At 55.5% G+C, this 18,366-nt stretch overlaps 1 protein-coding gene across 3 annotated transcripts in view; it reads right to left on the minus strand.

Annotated features, from left to right (window-relative positions):
• CBFA2T3 (CBFA2/RUNX1 partner transcriptional co-repressor 3) overlaps positions 1 to 18,366 on the minus strand; it is a 64,015-nt gene that overhangs the window by 25,226 nt on the left and 20,423 nt on the right. For all 3 annotated transcript variants that reach the window (XM_067540247.1, XM_067540246.1, XM_067540245.1), the window contains exon 2: positions 974 to 1,051. In XM_067540247.1, the coding sequence (XP_067396348.1) occupies positions 974 to 1,051 (78 nt within the window). The remainder of the gene's footprint in view (positions 1 to 973; positions 1,052 to 18,366) is intronic.

The following is an 18,366-nucleotide window of genomic DNA, read 5'->3' on the forward strand; positions in this document are numbered from 1 at the left end:
CATCAGGGCAGTGACTCCTGAGTCACATCAGCGAGAGGAGGGCCCCCCCCCGGCACTGCACAAAACTGTCCCAGCTGAGCCACCGCAAAGGCACCATCTTTGAGTGAAACTGGCCCACCCTTGAGCGCGTTTCGGGTCCCTGCTCCCCAGCATGAGGGCCCTTCTCCCTGGGGGAGAACCGACCCGCCTGTCCGTGGGAACCTCAGCATTTCCAACACGCCAAACTGGGGAAATTCGCCCCAGCGACAAAGCGGTTTTGCCTCCAATTCCACACACCACAAACAACACCGTTGCGGGCTGCGAAACGGCCAATATTCCTGTGCTAAAGACGATGGCAGGGGAGAGGAGCTTTATGATTCCCACAATCCAAAACCCTGGCATTTTGGGGCTGGGTCGGGAGCACGTTTGGGTCACCCCACCCCTCCTTCCTGAGCAGGACGAGACAGCTCCCCGGGGGGCAGGGCGGGAGGAGAAGTCTTTAGGGGTCAGGCCCTCCCGCCCCCAGAGGAAAGTGTGATTGCACCCACTGAGCAGTGAATACCCTTGGGCTCGGGAACAGACGCCTGGGGCAGACGCCCTGTCACTGGGTCCTGCCCAGAGCCGTGGAGGGCCGTGTCTCAGCCATCCCCTGGTTCTCTGAGCCCCTCCCGGACCTCCCCGCAGCCTGGCGAGGCAGAGGGAAGCGTCACTCCCCACGCAGAGAGATGCAGGGCCGAGTGCTCACAAGGGTCTAGGCGCCTGGAAAAATCACAGCGGTTCACACGCCCCAGGGCGCAGGCTGCCGGGAGGCTGCACTTTGGAGTGAAGGCGCCCAGGCCGTTTCAGCAAGAAGACGGGGTGAGGGGGGAGGATGAGGAGGAGAATCTCCCTCGCTCAGTGGCAGGGGCACTCATCTGGGAGCCAGCCTGGCTCCAGGGCCCCCTCCACTGCAGCAGGAGAAGGGATTTGCCGCCTCGCAGGCGAGTGCACTAACCATTGGGCCGTTCTGCCGGGGGGCTCCGGGCGGTTCTGCTGGGGGGCTCCCTCCATCTCTCCTGTGGACGCTGTCGCACTGGGGATAAATAATGGAAGAATCAGCGGAGCAGGGAGACTGGCTCCCGGTCTCCTTCATCTGGGGGCGAGCGCTCGAACCAGCAGGCGACAGAGTCCCTCCCGGGTTCGTGTGCGCTGGCTTACAAAGAGCCTCTGCATGAGCGGGAGAATGATTCGGCTGCCGGACGCTTAGCGCGCTTACCCAGGAGGGGGCAGACCCAGGATCCAGCCCCTGCTCTGGTGACATGTTCATTATTCAGCCGCAGCGTAGCAGCTTCCAGGGAGCCTGACATCCTATACCTGGGGATTAGGGCACTCACCTGAGAGGTGGCAGATTCCTGTTCAAATCCCTTCTCCCCCTTAGGTGGGGTGGGGATTTGAACTGGCCACTCTCCCGCCACCCAGTGGAGTACTCTGACCACTGGGCTGGACGTTACAAGGGAGGCTGTCGTCCTCCGGCCACGGCCGCCTTGTGCAAGCTCACCTGTGGGGCCTGAGCTGGCAGGCAGCCTCTGAGCACGCTCAGCGGATCAGGACCCTCAGGTGTGTTAGACATCCCAGCACCTCTCTTCCCCGGGCTGTAGCTCGCTCAGGGGCGTAGGTGGGAGATCGGTGTCTGGACGAGCATGAAACGGGCACTGAGCGCCTTGAGGTGTCTCCAGGGTTTCAGGCGCGGGAGTGCCGTGCGTCGCCGTGATCCCAAGCCTAGGACCTGCTGCCTAATGCTGGCGGCGCATTCAGCCCACAGGGACTTGCCCCAGTCACCCAGGGGTCTATGGCTGAGCTGGGAGTTGAACCCAGAGCTCCGGCGTCCCCATGGCTGTGCCTTATATCACAAGGCCTTCCAAGCCCTTCACACATTAGCAGATTGTACAGACATCCTCCCTCTGGTACACACAGCCCCATGGCATAAACACATTCAATCATCCGCACCACACACACCCACCCAGCCGCACACTGCCGTGTCGTAGCTACCGCTGGAAATGCATCTTCCCATGTGCAGTCCCCGCGTCCATGCATGTAACACTGTCTCCGCACAGACACACACGTACTCCCCCATTAGCACGCACAATATGCTCTGTGAACACGCGCACACGCCCCCTGCACACAGAGACAGACCTAGACGCATGTCATGCATGCAAACAGCTCTTGCCTGAGACCCCATCGCTGCCGTTTCACACGCCGTGACAGCAATCTTCCTGATGGCTACCTGCCAGTTCTTAAGGAATCTGAATTCTCCCCGGGTTGCCTGCTGGAATGCATCACAGTTGTGCAGTTCGGGTAATCGCAGTGTCAGTCAGTGATTAGTCACAGGCAGTAAGTTGTGCGTTAGGTACAAATTCTGTGCTGCAGGCAGCAGCTCACATAGGTACAGCAACCAGGACAGCTCCACAGGTGCTTGGAGAGCATCCGTTCAAGCATCGTTGATCTCCAGCACTCAAAAATCACCGGTCAGGCCCCAAAACAACATGAGATTTAAAACACCTAATAAATGGGGGGGTTCCCTTTCTTTGCCTCATGGTTTCTGAGCCTTTAGGGGGTCACTCGGGACACGTTCTCCAGCTTTTCTCGGAGAGATGGAAATTTCCCTTTATTTTTTTAAATGAAAGCTAAGATTCTGACATAGCCACAGGCCGAGAGTCGCTGGGGCTTTAAGAAAACATCTATCACGACGGCCACATTGCGAGAGCCGCTACCTGAAGCCACCTTCCCTGCAAATAAACCCTTCCCTGGATCATTGGGACCAAGATTCTCTGCCTCGCCCACCTCTCGCTTGTCAGACACAACCGTAACACCGGCGCTGGTTGCATGTTTCCCGACACAACGGGTGTCCAGCCGCAGAAAACGCCCCGGCTTGGAAACCAGAACTTTCCCCAAGAATGTGTTGATTTTGACGAAATTTCATCTCGGAAAGAAAAACCAGCCGAAACGAGGCGCTGCCCCCGTCTGAAGTGTCTGACGCTGAGCAGCACGGGCTGTCGCTTTTCTTTGTAACCAAGCGTTTCAATAGGGCCCTTGCCAACCTCGGGAAAACGGAGCGTGACCGGGGCGGGGCTGGAAGCCATGAAAAGGGAGCACCCCAAGCCACGAAGAGGGATCGTCCTGACCCTCCAAGAGTGTGAGACAGAAGGGAGCTATTCCCCAGATGTAGCCTCAAGGAGGTGGCCCGTGACAATCCCCTCTGGAGGGCAAAGGGCTACTGCAATTTATCACCCTACGCAGCCAGAGTCGAACTGCTCTACTCTGCACACTGCATCCCTGGAGCTGTCTTGACGGCAAGTATCTTGCTTTTTTTCTCAGCATCGTGACAGGGCTGGTGAGACAGGGCTGCGGTTTTCCTGGGTCTCGGCCGTGGCACAGGTCAGTGGCACGGGGCCATGGCTGGGACTGGGGGTCTGGGCAGGGAAGAGACGAAGCGAGTACACAGGACAGCCGCTAAACAAGCTCAAGGGAGAGCACCTGCTACTCCGATCAGCTGCTGCCACGTTCGTTTCTTTCTCTCCTCCGTTAAAGAGGCTGCACTGGAGTTTGATGGCTCGGCACAAGTGTGGCGGCAGCTGCGGTGATCTGTCAAAGAGCCTGGTGTCTGTCGGGCCCTGCTGGAGCTCGACTGAGAACCAAAGAAGGAAAGCCTCCCTCTAGTCCCCCCGGCTGGAGACTGACAAGCGGCTCCTAGAGGTGTCACTGCCTTTATAAGATCAGGAGAACGCGGGGACTTATTTGCATCCAGCCGCTGCTGATCAACTCTAATCTAATATGTGTTCTTAATCCATCGCAACTGTTGTAAGATTAATTGAACCCTGTGCGAGTACATTGTCCAGGCTAAATAAAGCCGAGCTCTTATCCAGAGCAAGATGTTTGTACAGCACCCAGAGCCGGGGCTGGGATTAAACACGAAGAGACCCCGGTCACATACCCAGGCTCTGCAGGAAATACTCCTTAGGGTTTCACTCAGGCGGGGGTGGGAAGGAGTGTCCGGCACAGCAAACTGCAGCTTTTTGGTGCCCGAGGATGGAAGCAGCCTATGCCCACAGGGAGCATGTTTTCTACAAAGCCGCCATTTATACGGAGTTTACAAACGATCCGTAGGGGTTTTAAGAATCAGCCGTGCTGGCTTGTAGGGGACCGTTCACTAGGTTGCTCGAAGGCCCTTCTTCACATGGGTTATTGCGGAAATTGTGGATTCCGCAATATTAGGTTCCCACCCCAATTTTGACAGCGGGAACCCCTGCTCTCAGCCCCGTGTTCTCGCGGTCAGCCCCTGGCCCTCGCTCTCAGCCCCAGGCGGTCCACAGCAGAAAACGGCAGAAAAGTAATCACGGGCGTTATCACCACAAATAATAAGGTCCGTTATTACTTCTCCGCAATTTTCCAGTGCTTGTCTGCAGCTCAGCCGCAATGTTTTGACAATCATCCTATCATTCAAGTAGGACCTAGCTTATAACCATTGAAACTATCCACCTTCTACTGCTGTGCGCAGGGGCGCCTACAGCATGTGCTGCTCATGTCTGTAACATGCTTATAACCACCATACGTCACGGATTAGTCGTTTGTAAACGGACGTGGGTGCAGAGCATGCATGGGGCAGGTGCTGTCTCTGGAGTGGGGGAGCGGGCACACGATGGGGCAGCACTTGTGCCAAGCTCATCACATCCTCCAAGGTACAGGTGGCCAGAGGTAGGCCGTTACACATCACCAATTAGCCTGGCTGTCTCCCTCATCCTCCACCCAGAAGATAAGGTCAGCTGTTTAGCCACAGCCTGCCCCTGCCTGCCTCATCCTGCACCTGCCGAACACCAGCCAGCATCTGGAAATGAACCAGTTAGTGTCACAGCCACCTGCTTTGCTCCGGCCCTTGCTCAAGGGAGTTAGGCACTTATACACCAAAGGGCTTCGGAACCCCAGCCTGACCCGATGGGAGCTGCAGTCCCACAGACATGGGGTTACGTGGACCGATCCAAAGACCATTGTAACGGCAGCACCCTCAGCGATTCAAAGGCACGTGCGAACAAACGCTTCCTCGTTTACCGACAGACCCGGGGCTAAGTGCTTAGCTGGGGAACTCTGACAGGGCAGCGCCGTTTAGGCACATGCACCCGTACGTACGCCCGTTTCTTTTCCCAGGAAACTCTTCCCCAGTTAAATCGCTGAGGAGCATTCCCAGTCCGCGAAGTCCCTTCGGCATTCCCAGTCATGGCGGTTCCACCTTTCTCTTCCAGCACCCGCGTGATAACACTGCTCTGAGTTGTTTATTAGCCAGCCTTGTTATGAAATCCCCACCAGCATGACTGCCAGAGGCCAGCCAGCTCCAAGAGCACATGAAAGGCAGAGCCAGCCGCTCACACCATGCCTGCTCCCCTTGTGCTAGCCCACAAGTTCGCTGAAGTAACTCCGAAAATGCAAACAGCCGTATACTATTCCAGGAGGTGTCATTAGTTTCCCAGACAGTGGAGGCCTTGTCTATTCTAGGCCCCTCGTTCCTCCCTCCAGCCCCTCCCCACACTTCAGACCTCCCCCCCCACGCTCAGGCAGAGGTCAGCTTCCATGTCTGCTGAGAGTTCCCCCCCAGACAAAGGGCTCCATGTTATGGAGACAGCGCTGGAGAGCAGCCAGTGCTGGAGCCTGTCTCAGGACAGCCTTCACTTCGCCATCTGCAGCTCGCAGCTGAGCGCAGGCCAAGACGCACGGACTTCACCCATTATAAATGAGCTGGGGGGGGGGGGCAGGTCTGGCTGAGGCCTGGAGAGGGAGGTGGGACATTGGCCAGGCTTAGAGGCTGTGCAGTGGCGCTCTTCGCAGCCAAGCCAAGTCCCGCACAAACCTTAATGGATGTAGCCTCATTGCCCCCGTGAGGATCACTCTCCCCATTTCCCAGAGGGGGAACTGAGGCACAGTGAGACTAAATGACTTGCCAGGGTCACACAGGGAGTCTGTGGCAGAGCCAGGAATTGAACCCAGGTCCCCAAGTCTCACTCCGGTGCCTTAACCACCAGGCTTCCTCAAGAGTGTATTATTATTATTTATTAGGTGTATTATGGTACAGCCTGAAGCCCCAGTCGTGGCCCAGCACCCCACGGCGCCAGGCGCTGTGCAAAGACAACACAAACACGGTCTCTCCCTGAAGAACATACTCATTTACCCCTCCAGAGCCCCTGATTCTCTGACTTGTCCTAATGCACTTGGGAGAGACACCCAGGCCTCTGCTCGTCCCCCACAGCTGGTATTTGTTCTCCAGATCACACAACTGCTCTGCTCCTGGCCCAGGGGACCGGCTGTGACATGGAAAGTGCTGTGGGTTTGGAACAGGAACCATTTTTCATTAACATTTTCCCCAATATTTAAAAAAACAAACAGATTTGGATGGGAAATATTCTGGGTTTGGTTTTAGTTCATTTTCCCCTTTCTCTCCCTTTTGCCATGGAGAAAAGGGCAGGGGGAAAAGACCAATCCTAAAAAAACCCCAATACTGAAAACCAATTTGTTTTAGTTTTTGGGTTTCGTTGAAAAAATTGGGGGTGGGGAGGGAAATGCAAAAGACAATTTTTTACAAACATTTCCATTTTTGACAAAAGTCCATTTTTTCATCAATAAAAAAAATACATCGTTTGAAAAATATGAACCGGGTCTTAAATCATGGCCAGGGGCTTATCTAGAAATCACATCTCCAGCAGCGCCTCCTGGCACCCGGCGTGTCTGCCATGACGCTCCCCGAAGATCTACATGTCTCAGGTGCATCACCATGCTCTGTTGCAATTTCAAAGCAGGCAGAGCATCTGAACTTGACGAGGAGAGCGCAGTGCGGGGGCTGCAGTGGGGTACTTAAATATCAGCACACACAGCCAGCAGGGAAGAAACAATCAATCAACGTCAGGGACTCTTCTCTTGGGCTGTGATTGCAAACCAATTTAAGGGTAGTGGGGGAAAGATCCTGTAGCTCCCTACACATCACCTTCAGGAAAGAGACCCCAGTGCCCTCTCTTCATCAGGATTAAAGACCAGCTCCACTCACCAAACTGCACGGAAGAGGGAAGCGTTAGGTGAAAATAAGCAATGACCTAGTGCGACAATTGGATGCAGTGTTGTAAATGCAATCAGTCGGAGCCCGGGCCGGGCATTGCTTCCGCAAGAGTCTGCCCGTGAAGGGAGGATTGCCGATGAAAAACAAACCTCTGAAAACAAGGCGCTGATGGTGGAAATTCTGACCCCGCAAAGCAGATGGTGCCGGGGTAATACCGGAGTGGATGTGTTTTGCAGGAGCTGTGAGATGACTTTACACCGTGTTTCACGTCTGCCTTTAAAAGTCAATCCCCTTCAGTGGTGACATGGCTGCAAAATCAGTTACCCCTTGCGCTCTGGCAGATCAGCCGAAGTCGAACCACTGTTCTAAGGTGCCCCCCATCCCCAGAGATGGAAAACAGCAGGTTTATGCAGACTGGAGCCAGGAGACGAAAGGGAGCAAGGCTTTCCTCGACTAGGTTTGGTGTCACTCACCCAAGAAGCCTGGGCTTTTTCACGGAGAGAGTTAACGGTGGTCTGTCCCTTTCTCTCGGCACGGAATCCTGCTAGATCTCAGGAATTCCAAGTGACTGTTGTATTCGGGGCCTTGGGGATGCAAAAGGACACATTACCAGCATGCCAGGAGCCCCACAAACTTGCCTGGAGCAGATGGTAACTGCTCATCTCTTTACTGCCAGGTGAGGCCCATGGAATCTGCAATGCTCCCTCTCAGGCCGCCTTCCCCTCCACACACCCCCAGCCACACCTCCCTGTTAAAGCCGACAGCAGGACCCGGTGAGAGGATCCCCGGGGGCTGCTCACCTGAACCGCCAGGTTCCAGAGGCGGCCACAGCTGACTGCGCTGCACGGCGAGTGCCCGGCTCACTTCTGGGGCCAGGGTGTCATGGCGCCCGAGGAGATTTTTGGAGCCTCACGTGATTGCCGGGGAAGGATCCAGCTTCTGTGGCAAATCAGGTGAGATCGAAAGGTCAGCCTCCGGTCCCCAGGAGGGCTCGTCTGGGCCGTTGGCCAAAGCCGACGTCTGGGTGGAGGAGGATTTGGAGGCAGCAGGAAGAGATGACGAGGGAACAGACGCAGGCTGTTTTGAAAAGCCAAACACGGTGCAAGCAATGGGACATGAGCACATGCTCTGAGCACCACATCGCATTGGGCCAGGCTCCTCCCAGGTGGAATTACACTGGCCACAGCTGACGGCTCCCCTGGGATGCCGGGACCGAGCAGGTAGCTTTCCTGGGTAGTCACGATCCCCCCAAGATTACTCAAGCTGCTGCCCTCAGACCAGCCTAGTGTGTCCAGGCACGAGCGGAGCTCTTTGGGTTAAAGTTGCCCCAGCTCATAGCACTCACGGCTCCCCTCCGTTCTGGCTGTTGCAGGGTTTCATTTCAAACTCCTTTTTCCTCTCTGCGCCGCAGCCTTGGAGGGGCTGGCATTGACCTGGGCACCCTGCGAGCGCAGTGGATTCCCTTATGTCTCCCCACTGGGCTGGCAGCAGAATTGGCTATTCACAGCTCGGGCAGAAGAGCAACGTCAGGCGGGGAGCATCCCTGGAACGGCCCTCGCCTAACGCCGCAAGCCACTGCTCCGGGGCGGGAGTTGGTCTGGAGGGGCAGTGCCCCTTGCACGGCTCGAGGGGCAATGAGCTGCTGGCGTAACGCCCCCACTTCACCGCACTCCACCTGGCCTGGAATGTCGGTCTGGCCTGAAAATTGCCCGATTTCCTCCCAAGGCAAAAACGAAACCCTCAGCCGGCGTTAGCCAGCGGGGATCCAGTAACTTCTGCCGAGTGCTGCCGATGGGCACCAGCGGTGGATCCGGCCCGGCGTTTCTGACAAGCTTGAAGGACGTCGGCCAAACCACCTTTGGTCGCCGGCCACTGAAAAGTGACTCGGATTCACCGTTTGGATGCTGTGTCCCTGTCCCCCCCCAACAGCTCCAAAAAGGCTGGTTCCTGACCCCCGCCCCCTCCCCGCTGGTCTGTTTGGTACCTGCTCTGAGGAGCGTGTCTGTCTGTGAGGCAGGTGGGGCGAGCTGCCCGGAGCACTCTGCTGCCTCGCTCTGAGCTGCTGGACTTTAGTGAATGACGGGCGAGGCCGGGAGCTGCCGGCAGCCGTAGCCCGTTTTCAAAACAAAATACTTACCCTGTGCTCTTCCTGAGACTACCCACACGCTGCTCCGAGCAGCCCTGCCGCACAAGTAAGCACAGAGCACCATTAGCTCCGCTTACGGGTGGGGAAACTGAGGCACAGAGCGGGGGCTGGACCCAGGCCCACCGTGGGTGAGGGGTGAGAAATGGTGTCAGAGGCTGAATTAGCACCCGGGAGCTCCTGAGTCCTACTCAGCTGCTTCAACCACGCCCTCACCATGGGCTTTGACTGCAATTCAGCCCAGCCTCACTGATCTCCCCAGCCTGGCGTGGGGCCTGCCTGCCAGGCGGATGATCAATGAGCGATTTGTGGCGGGCGGAGGTAACAGAAGGAGGTGGGATTTGCGCTGCCGGCTGTTGACAAGCTGGCCTGTTGTTGGGTTGCATTTAATATTTGCCTTGCGGCCCGATGCTGCGGTGATGGGCGTTCCACGGGTCATCTGAGGCTGGATAATGAGCTCCCTCCGGAATCATCCCTAGTGGATGGGATCCCTCACGCTCACCTATGGGAGGAAGGGGTTCACAGCCGGGCCCTGAGGGAGCCATCGCTCAGCTCTGTCTCTTCTCCTTCCAGGGCTCTGGAATTCCCACCGCTCCCCGGCAGCTGCAGGGACTCTGCCACGCTGGCCGACGGCGCTGGAAACGTGCGTCTATCGGGACCCGGAGCAGTGATGAGTCAGACAACACACAGCGGAGCAGGGCTGGGATGTAAGCAGGGGTCAGTTTCACACAGTCGCTTCCCTGAGCCCAGCCACGCTCTGGAGGGAGGTGGTGCTGTGGGCTGGGGAGGATAAATTAAGGTGGCCTGAATGGAGGGGGGGGGGAGGGTTTGCCAAACGACTGACTTTCACTAACAGTGGAAATCAATTAGAAAGTGTCCGTCAAGTTCTGGGCCAGGAGGGCCCTGATTCTGTGCTCCAGGCCCTGGGACACAGGGCCTGCTAGTAATCGGATCAGGTAGTTGCAACCCACCCCCCACGCCACTCTGCGAGAGGCACTGTGCGAAGGACTGCACCAATCACAGCATTCCTGCACACGTCAGTCCCTGGGAACCAGGCGCGGCATGGAAAACTGAGCTCCACGCGTTTCCTGCCTTATTTATAAATAACGTCCTGAGTGACAGCCCAGAACCAGGCGGCAGCTGAGAGACTCCCGCAGCAGATGGGAACCAACAGAAGTCCCGGCGTGTCCAGGGAGCTGTCATCTGCGGAGACGCGTGAGGTTTAAAGGAGACATCGTGTTTGTAAGACAGGCAGGCGTGGGCATCGGTGCGGGTGTGTAGTCGTGAATGCAGACGGTGCGTTAGGATGCTTGCACGTGGGTACAGACGTGGGCCAGGTGAGGACGCCGACTCACACTGGAGTATCGCACTCCTGAAATAGTGCCACGGCCATCACTGGTGTAAGGTGACACTCAGTGGGAAAAGGGGATTGGAATCTGTCCCTAGGCGTGCATCAGTGTGTGCTTCTGGGAGTGTCAGTCCATCTGCACGTGCGCACACACGCATACTTCCACACTGCTGAACAGATTGTCCCGGTCTCCTTGGTTTCCACTCCAGGGAACAAACGCTGTGAGGACTTTCAAGCCCTCATCATTTGCTGTGAATTGCTGGGCAACCGTCTCCCCGATGTGGGAGACCCTCAGATGTGACAGGGCCCTTGTGCCAGCCAGCGGCAGAGGGAGGGACGGCCTCACCCACTGTTTACCACCACCAGCCAAATTCAGCCGGGCTTCCGCCCAGCACCACCTATTGCCGTCCCAGTGAAGGCAACTGGGTTGCCCACCTGGGCGTGTGTAAGTGCATGCTCCGTGTCAGGGGATGAATGTAGGCATGTCAAAGCACGTGCCCGCATCATCGTATGCATGGCCTTATGTCCATCATGCCTCTTCCCCCCTCCTTGACACACAAAATTCTCAAGACTGTTCTGAAGACTAGATCACAATGGCTCCTTTTGGCCTCAGAATCTAGGAATCCCTCAAGAATCCCGAGGAGAACAAACGTTTGATTGTTTCGGAAGCCTTTGTGCTCAAGCTCCAAAGAATTAAAGATTTGCTTTTCAAAATAAAAATGCTGCTGGGGCGGAGTTCCTCTGCCAAAGCGGTGGCTTTTCCGGCTATGCGCTAGGCCGAGCCGTTTGATTTTGCAGACAGGCTGCAGATAGAAACCGGAACTGTTTCTACACTCCAGGGCCAACCTTTTTTAAAAGCGGATTGGGCACCCTACAATGTGGCCACCTTCAGATAGTGGATATCTGTGAAACTGCTGGCCTGCGTGTGAACACTAAATAACCTTGTTCTGACTCCCGGACGCATCGAAACAACTCCGTAACACACCGCCTAGCACCTCTCCAATATGCCACGCTCTGAACCCGCCACGCAGTAACGGCTTGAGAAATCATTTATAATGGGCCTGTAATCTGGGTGCCGAAGAGTTGATACCAAGTGAGCCGCCCAGGTTGCCCAGCGAGTTTCAAGGTTGGCGCCTGGTTATACGTTATGCCACCATCTCAAACCACGACGACCGTCTCTGTCAACACGGTATATCTGGGACAACAGCAGCTTGCACTCAGGCCACAAATGTGTTTGATTTTGCTTCTGCTGCTGTCTGAGCTGCCCCCATGCCTGCTTGGCTACACATTTTGCTGAGTGCTCTCAGGGAGGCACGGGGAGCTAACCCACACACAGCCGATGGGCCCGTGAGCCCTTCCAGAGCCTCCTGTTCCCATGAAGATATCACCCCCAGGATTCCCTGGGATGAGACCAGCCCAGCTTCATCCCGCTGCGCTAGGGGTTGTTCTGCATCTCACCAACAGACAGCACTCGCAGAGTTAGCAGGTGTGGCCTTGGTGTCTCACATGGGTTTTTCCAAAGGCAACTACATTCCATCCAGTTTGCATTAAACCTAGCAAAGTTCAACTCAGGGAGAGTCCGGAGAAAATTCTAATATACGGCTTAACGGATCGTAATAATCTCCGTGGCATTTCAGCCGTATTGCACCCCTGCTCTGCTCTCGCAGGCCAGCTGGGCACTGGAATACGACACAACCCCAGTGAATGAAACTCCACTTAACCAACATCCTGGTTAGCCACGTGTTAGCTGGGAGAGGGGGCCAGGCAGTGTTCCCAAGTGTTCCCTGGAAACTTCATCCTTCTCCCAGAGGTTCTGGAGGTCCCATCAAGACCTCCAGATAAATGGCGCTATGCTGAATACCCACATGCTGCGCTCTGTGGGACTGGCTTGCAGGCTGCGTGGGGGAGAACATGACACACATACCAATCCTCCCAAGGCCGAGCACACCTGCCTCTTTAGATACCCCCAGCGTTCCTTTCTTGTAGGAGGCTAAGCGAGTTGTTTCTAGCTCTGCCTTTGGCGAAGGGTCCTACACATTCCTAGTCACGGTCTCTTATTCCTTTGCCGTCTCCTTATTTCAAATGCGTGCGCCCAAATCCTGACATGTAAAGGAGGGAAGCCATCAACACGCGGGTTATGTACAAACAAGCTTTCCCACAATTTATCACCAAGAGGAAAGTTTCCATGAAACTAAACAAACTCGAGTGAACACAATGGTGGGTTATTTTTTTTTTTTTTTTAAAGTAATAAACTTTTCCTTGATGTGTTTGAAACCCAAAGGCCACATGAGAACTAGAAAATGAAACTGATCAGAAACTGTCAGGGAAGTGAAACTGACTAGGCTTAGGTATTTTTAGCATCTAAGCTGAGAAATGCAAAATGTAAGCAAACAGCACAAGCAGGGAAGGGTGAATTAGTCTTTTAAATGCTCCCTGGTTTTAGTTTTCTGTAATATCAGTAAGAAAGGCTGGGATGAAACCCATGGGAGTCTGGCAGTCTATACAAAGCTATATGGGCACCTACCTCTCTTAAGAATTCCAGTTTACATTTGTTTTTGAAAAGTTACCATCATCTCTTTTACAGCGGTTTAAGGACCTCACCCATGCATGCCCATTCTGACCCTTTCAGTATCTAACCAATGCCCTTTCTCCAGCAAGTTTTCCCCAGGTTTGGCACAGCATCCAGTTACCAGGTATAGCTGAGTTTCTGGACTGGAAGGGTGGAAGATTTAGTGAGCTAAAATGCAGGGGGAGACATGTTTTGTGTGTGTGTCTTAATGAAACGTGTGCACAGAATATAAACCCCCAACAATCTGACAGCAGGGCATGTGTGTGTGTTTTAATGAATTGTGTACACAGTATAAACCCCCTGGCGATCTGACAGCAGGGTGTGTGTGTGTCTTAATGAATTCTGTGCGCAGACTATAAACCCCCTGGCGATCTGACAGCAGGGTGTGTGTTAATGAAACCTGTGCACCGGTATAAGACCCCTGATGATCTGAGAGTAGGGTGTGTGTGTGTGTGTTTGTGTGGGGGTGTGTGTGTGTTAATGAAATGTGTGTACAGAGTATAAACCCTCTGACAGCAGGTGTGTGTGTGTGTGTTAATGAAACGTGTGCACAGACGATAAGCCCCCTGACGACCTGAGAGCAGGGTTTGCGTGGAGGAGTCCACGCAGTTCTGAACGCCGAGTCCCAGCAGCAGCTTATAAATGTGGCGATGAGTCTCTGACATGACTCAAACTCTGCTGGAATTTTTTCTCTCTCTTTGGGGTAATTTGTCCCAGCCGCTTGCGGCTGAGTCTGTTTTCCGACATCTGGTTTTCATTAGGTCTGTGCAACCCAGATGAATAAGTAATAATATAAAAATAAAAGGATTAGTATTTTCTCCTTTGCTGGTCCAAGTGGCCCCTCCCTCACTTCACCTCTTGATGGGAATCAGATGCCAAATCCAGATATCTCCCCATACACCCCATTGTGACCGAAAGCCCTCGATTTGTTACACCAGGGCGCTTAACCCTCGATGAACGAGGCACCACCTGGTTCCCGCTGGGGCTAGAAGCAACATACCAACCTTCCCGAACGCCTCTAGATTTACAACAATAATTGTGGCAGCTCCACAGAAGCTACTGTCTAATAAAACTCACATTGCCTTTTTCATTCCCGCACAGCCGGGCCATCGGCCTGGCGCCGCTTATCCCCACGGGGGAGCTGCAGGCCCAAGCCCCTCTTTGCAGGGCTGGAAGCGGTCAGGTCGGATTGTTGTACCTCCAGTTTGTGTCGCAGACTCCCAGATCCCACCCCCCCCCCCCGATCTCTTAGTCTGCCAGGCTTGTTCTTGGTCTCTGTCTGACCCTCTCTTTAACGGCTGACAGAGCTGGAAGCTGCCGGGCTGGGATTCTCCACGGCGTTGCATCGACCGGTGCAAAGTGGGGGTGACACACTCCCGAATCAGAATGGCAACGTTTTGCACGATTTTTGCACTAGTGTAAATAAGTGCTCGAGGTGCCGGGCGATGGTGGATCGAGGCTGGGGTTTCCTATGTCCAGTTGTGGTGGATTGCTGTGCCGGCCTCCGCTGCCTTTCCTTGGGCCTACGTTAACGCCGCCCAGCTCTGCAGCGTGAACCGGTTCCCTAGAACAGCGGGGCAGCGCTCGGGGTGGGGCTCTGCCAGGGGGTGGGGCGGGGAAAGGAGGAGCTGCTCTCCATGGCTTCGCCCCCTCCCGGGATGGCGAGTGGAGGGCTGCACCGACCTGGCCCCTTCATGCCTGCGGCGGGCTTCAGCACAGACACGGACCACCTGCTCCTGCAGGGCTGTGGGCAGAGGAGGGTCAGGCCTGGCCCTTCGCTCCCTGGCTGGTGGGAAGCGGATGCGATGGAGCTGCGCGTGCATTCAGCAGCCCTTGGCAGAAACGGGGGCTCTCTCCCCTAGAACCTTCAGTGCCCCGGTTCAGCAACAGCTCTTCATGGAGAGAGACCGTCGCATCCCACCCTTCACCGCACCCTGCACTCTCCAGGCCTTGCACTGTGCTCACCATCCCTCTTGCTGACAGCAACCCCCTGAGTTAAAGAGGCTAATGCTCCGGTGCTCCTGCTCCCACCTGCCTGGAGAGCCAGGGGCCAAGTCTGGAAATGGGGCTAGTGTCCCACGGGCCAGCACCCGAGGGAGCCAGGAGGCACAAGAGGCAGGACGGTCCTGCGATGGATTGCCATCTGCCTTCGCTATCTCTTGGCTGGAGAACTCCCATGCCTCCCGGTGGCTCACGGCCCCAGCGTGGGGACTGGATCATAAAACACACTCCCAAATTCCATGCGCAGCCCATGCAAGCAGAGCAGCTGGCCGGTAGCACATTCCAGGCAACATGTTCCAGTCCTGGGACTCCCGTCCCTCCAGTGTGACCCAGTGACTTCCAAAGATCCCCCCCCTCCCCCATTCTCATCCCCTGCAAGAACAGAATGGAGAGGGAGGCTGGGAAACAGGAGAGCTGGGCTCTCTCCCTGCCTCGGCCACAGGCGTCCTGCGTGGCAAGTCACTTCACCTCTCTGAACCTCAGTCTCCCCATCTGTGAAATGGGCACAATAAAGCCTTCTGTAAGCGCTAAGTCTGATGATGGAGCAGGCACCACGGAAGCAACCATGCAACGTTTTTGCTCCTCCTGGCGCCCCAATTCTGCTCAGCAGCACAGAGCAGGGCCATACAGAAGCTTTGCTAACCAGCAATGCAAAGGGACCAGAGCGGAATGGGACTCAGGAGAGCGGCTCAGTTTTTCTGGCAGTTTCCCTTTGATGGGCTGCGGGGCAAGAGCTGGGAAGGCGAGGGAGACGAGCAGGGAGACAGCACGGAGCGCGCTCTTCTTTAGTCAGACTGGAACAAGGAATAACATTCAGAAAGCCCCATCTTCCCTGCAAGCCCCCTCCCCCCCCAGCCCCTTTGGCCCGGGTGGCACTTCCCGAGCGAGGAAAGGGTTAAAAGGGAATTAAAATAACAGCATCTTTCATGCTCTCCAAATGGCTACAAATGAAATCCAGATGCTGCGGGCGACGTCCCCCGAAGCCGGGCTGCCTCCTAAATAAAGAAAAGCATTCCTGATCTTCAGCTGCTGGTGCCACTGGGGCCAAGAACAACTCCCCGATAAGATCGCGAGGGACGGGGCTGCTCCATCTGGACTGTGTTAGGGAAGCACTCAGCGCCAGCGGCAAAGTGGAGACAAAGTGCAGGGCCACAAACACATGTGAAAGAATTGAGGGGAGAAGGTTCACACACACACACACACACACACACACACACACACACACACACACACACACACACACACACACACACACACACACACACACACACACACACACACACACACACACACACACACACACACACACAGAGGGGAACTTGAAGCCTGAGATCTGCTCTTCGGCTGCCTCCCCTCCCGCGCCTGCTTTCTCACCCATTGGGGTGGGGGGGAACTGACACCGTTTTAAAGCAGGAAATTAACGTCCCTGTCTCCCCGCAACCTCGAAACCAGCCAGGCAGGAGCTTGGGGAATGACGGGCTGGCGTCTCTGCGGCCTGCCCTGCCTCTGCCTCTTCTGCTCCGCGCCATGGTCACGGCTGAGCCAAGGGACCTGCCACATGACAAGCCGGCCTGAGAAACCTCCCCGCAACCTGAGGCGTGGGCCAAGCGCTTGGCCTGAATCAGCCCGTTTTCCCAGAAAAGTGCTTGGATCGCTCCGGCTGCAGCAAGAGCCCCGGCCACGGGAAACCACGTGTCTGATTCTGCTCTCCCTGGGGCCCCAGCAACTCCTGATTTACACCTGCCGACGGGAGGTCAGAATCAGGGCCCGAAACAGCCACAGAGCTGCCCAGACGGGGAAAAAACAGCCACAAACGCAAAGCCCGGCAGAGATCTGCAGCCGATGCAGCAAGCCGGGGACCGCGAGCCCCGCTGGAGTAACCACTGCGTTACATCTACAAAGGGCCAGATTGGGGGGCAGGAGGCAGGCCTGGAATTTGAAGCTACCCATTTTGTTGTTAGTGTAAATTACACACTGAGCAACCCAAAAAAGTGTCCTCAGTGGGTTAGTTACACCAGCTCAACTGCCCTGAGACACCAGTATCTCAAGGGAGGGTCTAAGCTAGCGTCAGGGGGTCTAACGTAGCACATTACCTCTGAGCTGGGCCCTGAGGGTCACTGGTCCAAGGGACGCCTGCTAGTACTCTAGGAACAACAGCAAACAAAACTGCCCCCCGCCGCCTCAAAAATCCGGAACCTAACCACGAACTCTGAGACTCCTCCGTGCTTTATAAACAGGACGTTTCGCAATCCCCTATGCAGTAAATATCCTTATCCCCATTTCACAGGGGATGAAACTGAGGCGCAGAAAAGCAGGACTCACCCCAGGTCTCAGACTGAGTGAGCGGCAGACACTGAACCCCGGCGTCCTGACTCTCAGACGTCAGTCCTCAGCGCTAGGCAGCATATCATATCTGAGTCACTGAAAGCGCGGCCCGGTTCCTACTTTTTCCTCCCACCCCTTAAGAAACCTGTCAGATGGATGATGAGGGTGAGCATCTGGCCAGGTTAGCCCCAGCCCAGCCTCCAACTGTGACTTGCGCTGAAACACAGCTGGGCGCAAACCCTGTTGGAAAATAGATTTGTCTTGCCCCCATGGTCAGAAATGAAGAATTGTGACCATGTTAGAGACCCCCCGTTCAGTTTAACTCTGGATCGATCCCTAGGCCAGAACATGCTTAGAAAGGGGTCAAAAGGAAAATACGTGTTACTCAGAGGTTCAGAGGAGTCTGGGGTGAACATGGGGGACGGAGGGTGTCACTCTGCCAGGGTCATCCGCATGCAATTACAGCCGGTCACTAGAGGTGTTCAAGGCAAAGTGAGACACGTTATCAGCAACGGCTCTTTCTTGCCGGACCCAGGGGATCCGCGTGGTGCTAACATCCAACCTGGATCCGAAGAAACTCCGGCAGTGGGGGGGAAACAAAACAACGCAAACGATCTCCTTGAAACAGGGATTTTGGAGCCTGAGAGCGCTTAGGAAAAGTCTAACAACCCTGGCTCCAGCACAGCACACGACAGGAGCAACTCAGTACCCGCTGAAACGGAAAATCACGGCATTAAGGAGAAACCCCCACTCCTCCCCGCCCCCACTTCAATATCCATTAGCGCACGGAGCCAAGGTTTCCTGGGATCCACACACCTGAGACCGGGAGAATCCGCATGCAGCTGGGTTCTCAGTCATCTGGTCTCCACCGGCAACTTGCCAAACCCTCTTTCCAGTCTTAGTCAGATGTTCTACCGGCCCGTTTCTTA

Source organism: Emydura macquarii, unplaced genomic scaffold (assembly GCF_026122565.2).
Source record: "Emydura macquarii macquarii isolate MOO-44397 ecotype Brisbane River unplaced genomic scaffold, CSIRO-AGI_Emac_v2 contig_561, whole genome shotgun sequence".
Lineage (NCBI taxonomy): Eukaryota > Metazoa > Chordata > Testudines > Chelidae > Emydura > Emydura macquarii.